Source organism: Eptatretus burgeri, chromosome 1, assembly GCF_056783735.1.
Source record: "Eptatretus burgeri isolate ZD-2024b chromosome 1, Ebu_testis_v1, whole genome shotgun sequence".
NCBI classification, from domain to species: Eukaryota; Metazoa; Chordata; class Myxini; order Myxiniformes; family Myxinidae; genus Eptatretus; species Eptatretus burgeri.
Genome location: NC_140961.1, coordinates 153,982,296 through 153,998,746, shown reverse-complemented (window position 1 = coordinate 153,998,746; position 16,451 = coordinate 153,982,296). Strand labels below are relative to the sequence as shown.

Sequence of the window (16,451 nt, the reverse complement as noted above, 5' to 3'; positions counted from 1 at the left end):
TGGGCGTCTCACCTGTTGGCATTAGTTGGTGGTCGTTAAAGATCTCATGGTGTCCTTCGCAAAGAGTAGGCAAGTGATTTTGCGCTTTGATATTTTGACCCAATTTTCAATTAGTCTTCTCCATTTTCTCAAAAAAGGCTTTGCTGAAAATTTTTTATGACAAAAGCTCAATTAGAAAGAGTTAAGGCCTGAAAAGATGCACTGACACAAACACACAGAAAGAAGCACTGATGTGGTTTTGAAAATTCCTGTCTCTTGCTGCGCAGAGCGATAGGCTTAAAAATCATACATTTTTTTATTACAGGATACGTCCCAGACCATTACAATGGGCAATGGCCATGATGTTTGCTATCCAAGAAATTAATGAAAAACATTCACTTATCCCGAACATCACATTAGGTTATGGAATTTATGATACCTGTTGGTCAATTTCCAAAATATATGAGTATGGGTTGAGAGTAATGCAGCAGAGCATTGAAACTGATCATGTAACTGAAGGATTATGTTCCCCACATGCAATTGTTGGACCTTATTCTTCAGCACTTTCAAAACCATTAAACAACATCCTTAGTTTATTTTTGAAGCCACAGGTAAAAATGAATGGCAAGTAAATGCAAAAATACTGATTTACTTGTAACTCTGAAGCATGCAATTATATAATAACTTCGATAAATTCAATTCCACCTTATTTAGATAAGTTTTGGAGCAGGTTGCAAATGTTTCAGTGACAAAACTGTTTTTGCATCCTTTTTGCGGACCTATCCGAGTGATCTGTTCTGGACATCAGCAGTGGTTCGTTTGGTGAATTATTTTCAATGGACATATGTAGGTGTTATGAACGTGGAAGATGACTATGGCAGAAATGTAGCAGCTCAGTTTGTAACAGAGGTGGAAAATGAAAACACTTGCTTGGCCTTTCAAGAAACTTGGCCACTTCAATATGAAGAACATCATTTGCTTCACTTGGGTAAGCACTGTGGATGAACGAGAGCAAATATATTTTTTTGATGATTCAGTCCATTATTTAATTTACAGAGCTTACATTTATTTATCTGATTAGCCACATCTCGTGTTGATGTGGATATATAATTTTATGGTTGTATTATTTCTTCCTCGTAATGCTTTATTATCCCCCAATGGACTTATGCCAAAACGGGGGCTTATGATATTGGTCTCAATTTTTGTGTATGCATCTGCAACGTTGTCTCTGGCATCTATAGTTAGGCCCAAAAGTTTGCATACACTTGAGCAGAATACAGTTGAGTTCCATTTATACCTCTTTTCTCTACAACAATCATAATTATTTCCATTCCTACAACAATTTCAACCATTCTCCCTTGTTTATATCAAGGATTTCTGCAACTTTTGTACTTTGGATGATTTCATTCACAGTTTAATTCATGATGAGATAAAACTAGTGGTTCAAAAGTTTACATACACCAAGGTGACTTGCTGCATGATTGGCTTTCGAAAGGACTAGAATGTTCTGAAATGGCCTTCTTTCACTTGTATTGTGTCCCCCATTCTCTGCTGATTATAATTGTGATGTAGTGGGTCAGCTCGAGCTCCATTGGCTGTATAAAGAGCCTAGGTTTCCTATTCAGGCCCTATTTCCACTTGAGTCAGCATGGGGAAGGCAAAATAATACTCTCAAGACCTGAGGAAGAGCATTATCCAGTTGGATAAGACAGGGACTTCTCTTGTGGCCATACCTAGGCAACTAGGATGATGCCATGATCATCTATCCAGACGATTGTGTGGAAGTATAGGGACCTAGGGACAACCAAGATCCTTCCAAGATCAGGCCGGAACTAATAGTTGACACCAACCGATGAGCGGGCATTGGTCAGAAAGATATGCTTCAACCCCAAGACTACCAAGAAACACCTGTGCAAAGAATTGGAGACTTCAGGGATGAAGGTGTCACTGTCCACCTTCTGTCCAAAGAGTCCTGCACCGAAATGGACGAAGGCTGCAGAGAACAAAGGAGGACCATCCTTCAAAAACGCCACTGCGAAGCCAGGCTGAAATATACAAGAAAGCACATGGACAAAGATACAGGCTTCTGGCAGAGTGTCCTTTGGTCTGATGAAACCAAGATGGAACTTTAAGGCAGCAATGACTAACAGTACATCTGTTCAGAAAAAGGAGAGGCCTTCAAATCTAACAACACAATACCCACGGTGAAGCATGGTGATGACAACATCATGCTATTGGGATGTTTTGCTGCTGGTGGTCCAGGACCATTGTATGAGATAGATGGCACCATGAAGAAGGAAGACGACTTGTAAATTCTCCAAGGGAACCTGAAGCAGTCCGCTCGAAAGCTGAACCTCGGATGTCGCTGGGCCTTCCAACATGACAATGACAAAAAGCATACTTCCAAGTTGGTTGCTGGATGGCTTCAGCAGAACATGATTGATGTTTTGGAATGGCCAGCTCAAAGCATGGACCAAAATCCAATGGATAATTTGTTGAAAGAATTGAATAAGAGAGTCCAAAAGAAGGAACCCACGAATTTGACTGAACTCTACCAACACTGTCAAGAAGAATGGGTTAAAATACCTTCAGAAAATTGGAAGAAGCTGATTTATGGTTATCCTGCAAGACTGAGTAAAGGTCTAAAGGTTAAAGGCTATGCAACATAGTGTTAGACAACATTAGAGTGTGCTGTATGTAAACCTTTGACCCGCTATTTTTGTCACATCATGAATTAAACTGTGAATAAAATCATCCAAAGTACAAAATTTGCAGAAACCTTTGATAGAAATAAGGGAGAATGGTTGAAATTGTTCTCGGAATGGAGAGAATTTTGATTATTGTAGAGGAAAAGTGGTATCAATGGAAGTCAACTGTAGTCTGCTCAACTGTCTGCAAACTTTTGGGCCTGACTATGGACCGATTTTATTCATACTGAGAATTCAGACAACACATGATGATATACAAAAGCACATAATTTTGTTTCATGATGAGATTAAAGATGGTCGATTGGCGGCCGTTTTAGTTGTAAAAATAACACCTGGTGTCGAACACATCTTCAATTATTTCTCGGATATGCATTGACGGGTCTTGTTCAAACTTGGCACACACGTATGGAATGATGGCTTACCATGTTTTTTTTTTCGAGATTGGAACCAATATGGCTGACTATCAGCCATTTTAGTTGAAAAAAAACCTGATGTTGAACATGTCCTCAACCATATCTCAGAAAAGCATTTACCGACGTTTTCAAAGTTGGCACACACATTTGGAATAATGGGTTATGTGAGCATGTCATTTTCTTTCGAGATCAGATTCAATATGACCGAATGTCGGCCATTTTCGTTGTAAAAATACCTGATGTTGAACATGTCCTCAACCATATCTCATTCAAGCATTTACCGATGTTCTTAAAAACTTGACAAACCTATCAGGGATGATGGTTTACATGTGTGTCGTTTTTGGTTCGAGATCAGATCCAAAATGGCCAACTAACAGGCCATTTTGTTACTTAAAAGTGTCGCAAACCATTTCTCCAACATTCATGGTCCATTTTTGTTCAAACTTGGTTCAAGCACGTCAGCCATTGGCGTACACTTGAAAACTTACTTTGTTTTGTGATCTGATTAAATATGGTTGACTGCTAGACTGGTGGCCATTTTAGTTGTTAAAAACCATATGTTGAACACATTTTTCAGACATTCATTGACCGATTTTGGTTAAACTTGGCTCCAAGATAATATATAAAGGCTTGCATATGCACTTCATGTTTTACGAAATGAGATACAACATGGCCGACTGCTGGCCATTGAGTTACTTAAATGGGTCCCCAACCATTTCTCAGACATGCATGGTCCGATTTTGTTCAAGCTTGGCACAAGCACAGAACATAATGGCTTTCACGTGTTTCTCCCTTTAATCTGTGATCTGATCAAAGATGGCCGACTGGTAGACTGGTGGCCATTTTACTTGTGCATAAATTAGCGCTGTCCCTTTACCTCCATACAGCAACATTATTAAACATCAGTGGCTATGTCATGTCTTTTTTCGCTGTTGACTGTGCCACCAAATGTCCACGGAGTTTATGTTTTCACCCCTGTCTGTGTGTCTCTCTGTTGATCTATCTGTATGACTGTCTGATGTTATTGACATGTTATTGACAGATTCATCTGTCAATAACATCTCAAAATGTGATTGACAGATTCAGATGAAACCTGGAGGACATGATGGGTGGATGAGATGGAGGATTTGCTTCGATTTTGGTGAAGATCCAGAGTTTGATCCGGATCCGAGAATATTTCAAGTGATTCTTCACTCATGAGTGATCGGGAAAAAAACGAGATATAGCACGATATCTCAAAAATTCGACAGACGGATTCAGATGAAATACAAAGGAACATCAAGAAGGAACCCAAAGAAGTAAAGAACAAAGTCGGAGTTATCATGAGGAACTTGGATAGAATTCAGGTTTCAACTGCAACTCCACAACCCTTAAACCCATCCAGGCACAGCCAAGTGAGCATTACAGAAAAATTTCTGCAAGAATTCACTTCTCCTTCGAAAGATAGATAATGAAAGAGAAAAAAAGAGAGTAAAAGAGATGAAAAAGCAAAAATTTGAATGAATAAAGAGAATTGTGAAAAAAAAAAAATAGAAATTAAGTGTGAAAGGAACAAAGAAAAAAGATATCAGGAAGAACCCAAATCGATAGATTTCAGCAGTTATTCCCCAGGCTCAAATGCAGCAACATATACAAGCTACCACAGGTGCCAGAGAGGGGAAGCACAGTCCACACAGCTTCAGGATATGGTGCAAATATAATCAAATGGAAGACGAAGAAGGAGCCCTAAGAATAAAGAGCAAAGGATGAAGTCATCAGGAGGAACTTGGATAAGATTCAGGTTTCAGATGCTACTCCAATACCCTCAAACCCATCCAAGTGCAGCCAAGTGAGCCTGACAGGAAACTTTCTAAAATAATTAACTTCTCCTAAGGGAGGGAGATAACAAAAGTGGCCAGGTTTGGTGTCTGCCAACAACGAAATGATTTTATTTTGTCGAAAATCTGGAACCGGATACGAGAAATTTTTTAAATTTTTAAAGTGATTCTTCATCATTGAGAGATGGGGCCCAAAACCATACACAACATGATATTTCAAAATGTTATCGATGAGTTTTGACAAAACTTGTTGAATTATTTGGATAGGTGATAAAAACAAATCGATAAGATTTTGGTTCATTTCTGGGATGCAGATTTGGTCTATCAGTGGGATACAAATCGTAAACTGTTTCGCCCGGCAGAGGTATGCACTTGACTGAGTGCCGTTTTAGTTTTTCCTGCACGTTTTGAAAGCCATTTCCATTCCAAAAATACATTGATATATCTTTTGTGTTAATTTATGTTTCCAAATTTAATTTTCTTTCATGCAATATAAATGTTTATACAAACTCAAGGAGTTTTAAAACTGGTTCAAAGGAAATAACGTCGAGTTTATCTTGAATAAATGAAAAAAATATTTTTTAAATACCTTTCATTCTCTTTGCTTGTTGAAATGGATATTGACCTTATTTATTTATTTATTTATTTATTGCAAAAATGTCATTCCAATGTTGTGTGTTACCGAACAAATGTCTGAATGAAGGGAATGTTGTGGCAAAGACAAAAGCAAATATTATATTTATCTTGTGGCATTATAAAGATATTGTACCACTTGCAGAGGTGTTTTTGGTGAACAATATAAGTGAAAAGACATGGTTAGGACTTATTAGCAGTTCATCCATAAAACTTCCACGATATGCTCCGATATTTTTGGGTGCGCTTGGATTTTATCCATTTTATGAGCATATTCCAGGCTTTTATGAATTCCTCATCAGTCGAAAACCCGATATGTTAAAATTTTCTGGACATGTGGAATTTGCGAGGAGAAAGGTGGTGATTGAACATTCTCAAGTTGTAAATTCAACGAAGGAAAAACGTGACAGCGATCATGTAACTTTTGTGGATCCAGATTTAAATGGCATTTTCCATAATGTAAGGAAACATTTAACAGAAATTGTACTTCAAAATGGTTCACACTCCTGCAACACATTATCTTATTATTATTCTAACAAGAGTGGAGATTTCAATGATATTTTATGTGTGAATGAAGAAACAAATAAACCTATGCATAATTATTCATTCAACAAACTCCAAGAACATGTTTCGATAGCAGTCAAAGGATTCCAAAAATTAATATTATCTCAATTATCATGGTTAGGAAAGAGAACATTGATCCCAGGAAACTATATTTGCAGTCTTGATCCACTGACAAAGAGGTCTTTCTTTCCCAAAAATGACATGATGAAGAATGTTCAATCTGTGAATGACAATCGTAAAGGGATGAGCATTTTCATGAATGAACTCTGGGAACTAATTTTTAATTGCTCTTTTGACACAGAGAGACAGGAAATTGCGCAATGTAGAGGAGAGGAAAAACTCGAGGAGACAAAATCTCAGTTCACAGATTTTTCACAATTTCAGCAGCCTTATAATGTGTACATTGCTGTGTATGTGATTGCACATGCTTTGGATGATATGGTGATGTGCAAACCACATAGTGGTCCTTTCACCAATGGTTCGTGCGCAAATGTTAAGAACTTTGCATCATGGCAGGTGAATTTTTTTTTTACTTTATTATTACAACAGTTTTTATATCCTTTATCATTATTTTATAAAAAGATCATTTGTTGTTACTTTTCTTAAAATGTTCTCAATATCTTCTTCTTCCTCTTTCGGCTGCTCCCATTAGGGGTCGCCACAGCGGATCATCCATATGATCCACATCGTGATTTGGCACATGTTTTATGCCGGATGCCCTTCCTGACGCAACCCTGGTCGCCTCTTACGACACAGGGATATGGTACACCTATTTTAACCGGGGTATACACCGGCCCAGTATACTGGTACTCATTTCGCCGACCTTGGAAGGATGACAGGCTGAGTCAACCCCCTGGTGTATTAATTCAGTGGCCCAACGGGGTTTGAACTCAGGACCTCTTGGATCCCAAGCCGCTGCCCTAACCACTGCGCCAACACCAGGCTATATTATATCTATATATATAAATATACTATATTAAAATGTTATATATATATATATATATATATATATATATATATATATATATGTATATATATATATATGTATATGTATATGTATATATATATATATATGTATATGTATATGTATATATATATATATATGTATATGTATATATATATATGTATATATATATATAGCCTGGTGTGTTGGCGCAGTGGTTAGGGCAGTAGCTTGGGAACCAAAAGGTCCTGAGTTCAAGCCCCGTTGGGCCACTGAATTAATACACCAGGGGGTTGACTCAGCCTGTCATCCTTCCGAGGTCGGCGAAATGAGTACCAGTGTACTGGGCCGGTGTATACCCCGGTTAAAATAGGTGTACCATATCCCTGTGTCGTAAGAGGCGACCAGGGTTGCGTCAGGAAGGGCATCCGGCGTAAAACATGTGCCAAATCACTATGCGGATCATACGGATGATCCGCTGTGGCGACCCCTTACGGGAGCAGCCGAAAGAAGAAGAAGAAGATATATATATATATATATATATATATATATATATATATATATATATATATATATATATATATATATATTGTCATCTATATATAAATATACTATATTAAAATGTTCTCAATATATATATATATATATCCTGGTGTTGGCGCAGTGGTTAGGGCAGCGGCTTGGGATCCAAAAGGTCCTGAGTTCAAGCCCCGTTGGGCCACTGAATTAATACACCAGGGGGTTGACTCAGCCTGTCATCCTCCCGAGGTCGGAAAAATGAGTAACAGTATACTGGGCCGGTGTATACCCCGGTTAAAATAGGTGTAGCATATCACTGTGTCGTAAGAGGCGACCAGGGTTGAATCAGGAAGGGCATCCGGTGTAAAACATGTGCCAAACCACTATGCGGATCATATGGATGATCCGCTGTGGCGACCCTTAACAAGAGCAGCCGAAAGAAGAAGAAGAAGAAGATAAATATATATATATATATATATATATATATATATATATATATATATATATATATATATATATATATATATATATATATATATATTTGAATTTGATTGCAGCAGATGAATCTATGGGACATCTCTGGGAATGTATGCGACAATATCTAAACTTGGTCGGGACGGAATTTCGAATTTCGCTTTCGTTTTCACGTCACGTGACTTCAAAGTTTGCAAAAACTGCCCTATCTTCAGGAGGCTATATATTCTCTACTGGGTAAGCTAAAAGTTAGTGAATGGTGTCATTGCATAGCAGATGACCTTGTCTTTCATGTCCATTCAAAAGAATACTGATATCTTCGAATACATACACGTCACGTGACTTTGAATTTTGCGAAAACTGCTTCATGTAGTTGCAAAATGACGATTTTCAAAATCTATCTCCTCCTACATTTCTTAAGTTATCTTGAATTTGATTGTGGCATATGAATCTATGGGACAATATCTAGATTTTATCAGGCCGGATTTTCGATATTCGCTTTCGTTTTCGCGAAAAAAATTGGTTGGCCAAAAATCCCTCCTGACCTGAGAACACTACACCCTAGTAACAGGAACTCATGCTTGTTTAGGTCGTTCTCGTGCTTGGTATTAGTTAACTCTCGGTTTGTGACTCCTATTATATAATCTGCCTGCCTGCCCACCCGCGTCTCTGTGTCAGTAGTGATCCGCCTGCCTGCCCATAGCAGAGCTTTTTAGGTACCCACACTCATCGCCGAATGTCCCCACCAAATCAGCAAATCGCCATAGGCCTAGGTCATAGAAGCTATCAGAATCATCCGGTGGAGGCAGTCGCCTGAGTGGAAATTGTCACCCTACTGGTTGTGATCTAACCAGAGTGATATTCATTTTGAGGCCACTCTGATTGGACCTGCACTTGTAGGGTGATTTGCGTTGTTCATATTGTTCATCTGCGTTGAATAGTGACTGAAACGTTGTCGGTATCAAAACATCTGTATGTGCTTGCATCGTCGTGTTAGTTTATCAGTTTATGATCTTTTCAGTGAATAAATTCCAATCTGATCTATACTTCGTCTGTGGATTGAACTTTCTGATGCTTGGTCAGTCGACCATATCTTGTCCCCAATGCCGAACACGACCTGATTTTATCATGCGTACATAACTGTTCCCTACACAAGCAATTGCCGTACCTCAGAATATGAGTTGCTCCATGCCTAGAATATGTTGCAGCATCGCTTATTTGTCACCGAAAATTCAGTGTGAAAGCCCAAACAGATTTTATCTCGTGTATCAATGAGATGTAACCGTACCTGACGTTAATATCGATTTCATTTGTTATTACGTGGAAGCATGTATGTTTGACAGTAAAACTGAAAATATGTCATGCGTTAATATTGAACAGTCGAATAGATGTGCTAAATGAACAATCTACATAAAATGCTTTATGCAATTAGTCCAGTTTCTCGCAGAGATGAATGTCACTCCCGCACGGGTTTATATATATATATATATATATATATATATATATATATATATATATATATATATATATATATATATATATATATATATATATATATATATATATATATATATATATATATATATATATATATATATATATATATATATATATATATATATATATATATATATATATATATATATATATATATATATATATATATATATATATTGCTTCTTATTAAACAATGTGCTTTCTGTTTTCTTGCTAATGATTTACTATAAAAGTTTCAGATCTTTCCATACTGGTTTCCACTGACAGAGCAGACATAATCTGCCAAACAGAAACTTTCCTCCCTCAAGATTTCTCTGACACCCAAGCATCTCTCCCTGGTTACTCCCTCCAGTGGAATGACATACCTGAGCCTCGTCCTGGTGGAGGATTTACTCTCTTCATCAAAGACTCTATTCCTCATCAAAGACACCCCCAGGAATACCTCTAGCTACGGCTTCCCCTCCATTCCCACCTCATGGTTATATGTGTACAGTACTGTCCACCAAACAGTGATGACCCCATTTGCACCTCACTATCTGAAAACATGGATAAACTTCTATCTTCTCATCAAAACTCTCTCTTCCTCATTTGTGGTGACTTTAATTACCATCATTCCCGTTGACGAGGTGTGGGTACCGCTCTCACCTGTCATGGCACTTCAGGAAAAGCTTTCTGCAACTCATTGGGACTGACTCAATCGGTCAATTTCCCAAACCGGATCTCAACCAATGGTACTGTATCTCGACTGGATTTCATTTTGACAAATTTCTCTGAAAATATCTGCTGTTCTTCATTTTCTCCAATCGGTTATTCTGACCATATGCTTGTCAAAGCCGACATCTCTCCGACTGATATCAGAGAACCAGCTTGGCAGTGCTGGGTATTGCATTTCACTCAAGCCGACTGGAAGGGTCTCCAAGCAGCCATAAAACTTCTAGACTGGTGTCCTATCGCAACTTTCTTCAACATCAACTCATCCTGGGAATTCCTTCAAAGAAACTTGCTCTCCCTCATGCGCAGAGTTATCCCGTCTCGTCTTCGGTTGTCCTACCCTTCCTCCCGCCCATGGTTCACTGAAGCTTATGGCGAGGCAGTTGTGCTGAAACAACTTGCCTTTGCCTCATGTAAAGCAAACCCAACTGAGGGTAATTTAAGTTCCTTCCATAAAGCTCGGAACAAGTGTGTATCTGTCCTCAGGAGAGGGAGAAAACAACATCTTTCTAAGCTGAAATCTGAACTTTCATACCTCTCCCTCCTCCACATCTCCCTCCTCCATTCCCTCCCTTCCCTCAAATGGCTGCACTGCTGATACCGCACGTGAAAAGGCTTAATGCCTAAACTCGATGTTTGCATCAAAACTTTGTGTCCAGAACCCAACACTTTCTGTTCCCACCTTATCCAGTCGCACCCAACTGTCGCTGGACGCAGCGTCCTTTTCTCTGGACAAGGTGGAGAGCTTGCTGTCAAACCTTGAATCAGATACTGCAACCAGTCCAGACCGCATCAGCCCACGTGTCCCATAAACCTGCTCTTCTGCTCTTGCTCACCCTCCCTCTGTTCTATTCACCCTGTCATTTGCTCAAGGTCATCCGCCATCTGCTTGGAAATCAGCAAACATCACTGCCCTTCATAAAAAGGTGCAAAAATAGATCCTTGCAGCTACAGACCAATCAGCCTTCTCCCAGTCATCAGCAATATTATGGAGTCCATCATCGCTTCAGACATTAAATCCTTCCTCCGCTCCAATAGTCTGATTTCCGATCATCAATTTGGTTTCCGACCACGTCACTCTTGCTCAAGGTCATCCGCCATCTGCTTGGACGTCAGCAAACATCACTGCCCTCCATAAAAGGTGCAAAAACAGATCCCTGCAGCAACAGACCAATCAGCCTTCTCTGAATCATCAGCAAGATTATGGAATCCATCATAGATTCAGACATTAAATCCTTCCTCTTCTCTAATGGACTGATTTCCGATCATCAATTTGGTTTTAGAGCAGGTCACTCCACCCTCGGTATGCTGCTTCTGCTCTCCCAACAGTGGATGGAGGTTCTCAATGCCGGACAAGAAATCAGAGCCATATCCCGAGAAATAGTGCATGCTTTTGTCACTGTTTGGCACCCTGCCCTGCTCACCAAACTCTCTTCCTATGGTATCCATGGCCATCTCCACTCATGGATCGCAGACTTCCTCTCCTGTCACCATCAATGTGTGGCCCTAAATGGAGATTTTTCATCCCCTCTTCTTGTCCAGACTGAAGTTCCTCAAGGCAGCATTCTGGGTGATCTCTCCGACACTCTGGAAAATCCCCTTTATCACTTTGCTCATGACTCCAGCCTCTGCCGTAACATCTGTCATCCCTCAGACCGGCAAGCAGCAGCTTATTCGCTCACTGCAGATCTGGGTAAAATTACAAACTGGTCCAACACATGGAACATGTCTTTCAATCCGGACAAATCTCACACTCTCACTTTCTCTCTCCGAAAGGACCGTTTAGAAAAAAACCCCATCCAGTTTCTCAACAATCCTCTGGAAGAATTGCTTTCTTTCAAGCTTCTGGGTCTCACGATCTGCAATGATCTTTCCTGGGAAAGCCACATTTCCAACCTCGCCTCCAAAGCCAGTCGCCGACTGGGAATCCTCCATCATGCAAAGTCCTTCCTCAGCCCACCTGTGCTCCTGACAACGTTCAAAGCTTTTGTCCCCAGCCTGATGGAATACTGCTCTCCCCTCCGGGCTGGTGCTCCTTCCTCTCACCTCTCTCCGTTTCACGCAGTGGAAGCCAATGCATTTAGAATCATTGGTAACTCCCGCGATGAGGCTGAGTCTTTGCACCTCTCACTCTCTCACCAAAAGCAGGTGGGTCGTCGTTCTCTCTTCTTCCATCTCCTCTACAGTCTCGCCCCCCGCCCCCGCTCTGTCTGTGATTTGACCCACCATATTACCGCAGGGTACTGAAGGTCCGCCATCAACCGCCTTCTGGTAAAACTTCCAAAATCACGAATCAGTCCTCGCCTTCACACTTTCATTCTTCTTTTTTTCCTGCCATTGGAATAAACTCCCTCCCTCTATTCAATCCCATTATTCCCTCCAGGCATTCAAAACAGCTGTTCATCACCATCTCTTATCTTTCCAATGTAAAACCTCGATCTTTTCTACCCCGTTAATCCACCCCAACCCCACCTCCTTCAAATTCCCAGTTTTCCATCCTGAAAGTCCCTGTAATGTCCATCTTGTATACTTCGTGTTCCCCACCCCATCACTGTCCCTTCCACGGATCTCCTCATGTCTCTGTTCCCCACTGTTTTGTCCTTCCCACTCCTGCCCCTCTTGTCTCATGCCCCCCTTGTTGTGCATTGAGTGTTCGCTCTCATACAAGCCTCGACAAGGCATACAAATAAACAACAAAAAAAACATGTATTTGCTAAAGCAATTTGAAACGATAACTTGGAAACACTGTTTGAGTTTCAGTAAAATTGAATTATTTAAATTAAACATATCACAAGTTAGATGATTAAAACATAAATTAATTTACTCCTATTCAGTTTGTCATCCAAATTAACATATCAGATAGTTTTTCTTGTGTGGGCAAATGTCACTGTGAGCTGCCAGCTCCGAAGAAAGGCACAAGCACGACAACAAGGAAAGAAATGTTTGCTTTGCCAAGGCTTGGAAACATGCCAGACAGATGCCATGCGAACACCCCTTGTTTCAAGATATTTTAATTTAATATTACATTTGGAACACCTTAGAACACAACTTGGCCTTTTGGCATTTTCAAAACACTTCAATTCAGTGGTACTTGGACAAAACATTATAGAATTTTAAGTCATCACGACCATTTCAAATTTCTGTTCGTAAATCCCGCCCATGTCCTTGTTTCTCAAGACAGCTTGCTTGTGTGGAGCAAGGTATTCTATGAACTCTCTAGTTCCTGTATGAAATTATTTGAGTTTCCACTCCTTTAATGTATACGTTGTGCATGAAGTCAATTGCTATGGTGGCACTTACTTCAAATTGATCCACAATGATGGGAAAGTTACAGAGCAGAATTTTGTGGACATTGTCTGTATTTAGATCGACATTTTACAGCCATGCATTCTCAAATAGTTCTGAGCAGGTGTCTGTCCTTGTGACCATGACCGTGCTATATATTAAAAGAAATCCTGACCTTCATCAAATATAATCTATGCGGGCCAATTCCATTTCCAAACTCGAAACACTGAAATGTCTTGGAAACCTTTGTTGAAAGAATGAATGCCGCTGGTGAAGTTGGCAATCTACTCACAATGAAGTAGCTAATTCCAGAAGAAGCAGTCTGCATTGTCACAAGATAATAAAAACCTGTGAATAAATTTTAAAATGCATCTATAATGAAGGATATTAAGATGATTCAGGCTTTACCCTTGATGGGAGCTAAAATGAGCCTCTTTTTCTCCAACCAAAGATAATACCGAAATGTTACCACCTTGTAATCCTTCAAAGTAGATTACTCTAACCATTTTTACCCCACACATGCAAAGCAAAAAGCGTGGTTAACCAATTGGTTCAGGTCCATCTGTCTGTCTTCTCAGTTTATGAACAGCAGTTTGTGATCGAGGAACATCTTATTTAAATTGAATGTAATATTTGGAACATGATGAAAAGGGAACAAGGAACATGAATAGTAAGAAAAGTTTGCCCTTTCACAATACTTCGTCTCTGAATTAGTCCCAATTGCATATGTGCAGAGCAGAGTAAGATCATATTTTACTCTCTCTCTGCCTGGTACTCAAACAAAATTGAAAATCATTGCAAACAGGAAATTTACTCTTTTTAAGGACGTTGTAAAAAATAAAAACAGAGTCAACAGGCATGAATAACAAATGTAGTACGTGAGATAGTGGAGTGTCATTGGCACTCGAATAAAACGGTGATAAAATTAGGAATTCATTTATTTATATGCCTTTAAACCTCTTTAAACCTTTATTTAAATTGAATCAAACACTTTAACACTGAAGAACACAAATTGCCTCCATAATACTTCCAAAAACCTCGTTTTGCAGAACTTGGACTTTTTTAATTAGGAGGTGTTTAAGGGTGATGTTTAAAACTTCTTCAATAGCACTAAAGTTCTGGAATTTTTTTTTAACTAACTTTAAAATCAATATTTTATTTTAACTAAAATATATACCAGAAACAATGCATGGGTACCGTGTTCTATGAACTCTCTCTTTGTATTTTTTTTATTATCATGAGAAGTTTTCATACTTTCAATGATTTATCCTTTACAGTTACTGTTCTACATCCGTAATGTGAGCTTTGCGAAAAACAAAAAAGGCGACATTTTTAAGTTTGATGAAAATGGTGATACTCCTGCAAACTACGAACTTCTGAACTGGCAGCTGGACAATGATGGCAAAATGAATCTCAATCCTGTAGGTTCATTTAATCCTCGAGCCCCTCAAGGTGAAGACCTGCAGATAAATGAAAGTGCCATTCAATGGAACGATGGAAACAATATGAAAGTAAAGACATTTATTTACTTTCTGATTTTGTTTCTTATATCATATTTACACACTAAAAAAGTATATACATAACAAGAAACATAAAATATCACAAGCACATTCTGCTCACGAGGGGTTGTTTTAAACCAACAGCCATCAGGTTTAAACACATGAGCAGGTGTCATATTTACTGTCAAGTGTTTGCAATGAGTCTTCAAATATAATCACAAGAAAAACTCCTTCTGGGATAAAGCTTGCACAAGTTCTTGTCCTTGAACTGGCTGTTCCATCAACCTTCACATCATCCAGACAAACCACGTAAAAATCCTCATCCATCTTGTTGCTGTGCAAACGAAGGCTTTCTAAATCTTTGGAATATCTCTTGATGATTCTGAATATCGAGATCTGTCACTCCTGCGTTGAAGGAAGGTTGATCGGTTGGTGGTCTATCTGGTTTGTCGTGCCTCCTTTATGATTTTGCAACCTCGTCCTATTAGTGTTCTACTCCACCCTCCCCTCCAGCTTTCTACAGGGTGCAAGGAGTCCAGCAGCAACCATCTTCTAATGAAACTCCAAAGATCCAGGCTCACTTCTGACCTGTACTCATTCGCTCCATTTTTCTCTCTCCTCTTTTTGCTATCGATATAAATTTGTTCATTGAGTCATCTTTATCGTATGACACAAAACAGTTCCAGACGTTTTTAAAAATCCTCCAGCACTTCATACTTTAAAACAAGAGGATGCTTATTTTTTTGCAAGAAAGAGACATTTTATCAGGACAGAGTCTGCAAGATATTCAATATCACCTCTTGCTTATGAAAAGTTGATTAACTTGTTCTCTATATTTTTCCAGGTCCCTCGGTCCGTGTGCAGCGAGCCGTGCCAGCCGGGAACTCGGAAAGTTTCTCTCAAAGGGGAGCCCTTTTGCTGTTTTGACTGTATCCCTTGCACTGATGGGCAGTACTCCAACACTTCCGGTTTGATTGTTCACCCATTGAGGCCGATATTATTCCAGTGTTATTCTTATGTGCAAATTTACAAGTGTCATCACGTACATATATATATATATATATATATATATATATATATATATATATATATATATATATATATATATATATATATATATATATATATATATATATATATATATATATATATATATATATATATATATATATATATATATATATATATATATATATATATATATATATATATATATATATATATATATATATATACATACATATATATATATATATATATACATATATATATAAATATATATACATATATATATATATATATATATATATATATATATATATATATTAGCCTGGTGTGTTGGCGCAGTGGTTAGGGCAGTGGCTTGGGATCCAAAAGGTCCTGAGTTCAAGCCCCGTTGGGCCACTGAA

The 16,451-nt window shown here is 38.8% G+C and overlaps 1 protein-coding gene across 1 annotated transcript; it reads left to right on the top strand.

The window, feature by feature from the left end:
- Window positions 1-328: 328 nt before the first annotated feature.
- Window positions 329-16,016, top strand: LOC147035789 (extracellular calcium-sensing receptor-like). The gene is made up of 6 exons (XM_085869494.1): window positions 329-590; window positions 694-967; window positions 5,621-6,630; window positions 14,821-15,054; window positions 15,212-15,351; window positions 15,887-16,016. Exons 1-6 carry the CDS (start codon window positions 333-335, stop codon window positions 16,014-16,016), a joined length of 2,046 nt encoding a protein of 681 aa, XP_085725620.1. The 5' UTR covers window positions 329-332.
- Window positions 16,017-16,451: the final 435 nt, after the last annotated feature.

What these genes read in the sequence shown, in the direction of transcription:
- LOC147035789 (XM_085869494.1), top strand. Translation starts at nt 333, where the DNA reads ATGGCCATGATGTTTGCTATCCAAGAAATTAATGAAAAACATTCACTT. An exon ending in GTTTATTTTTGAAGCCACAG is followed by an intron (nt 591 to 693) that starts GTAAAAATGAAT and finishes CACCTTATTTAG; the next exon opens with ATAAGTTTTGGAGCAGGTTG. An exon ending in ACGATGGAAACAATATGAAA is followed by an intron (nt 15,055 to 15,211) that starts GTAAAGACATTT and finishes ACACATGAGCAG; the next exon opens with GTGTCATATTTACTGTCAAG.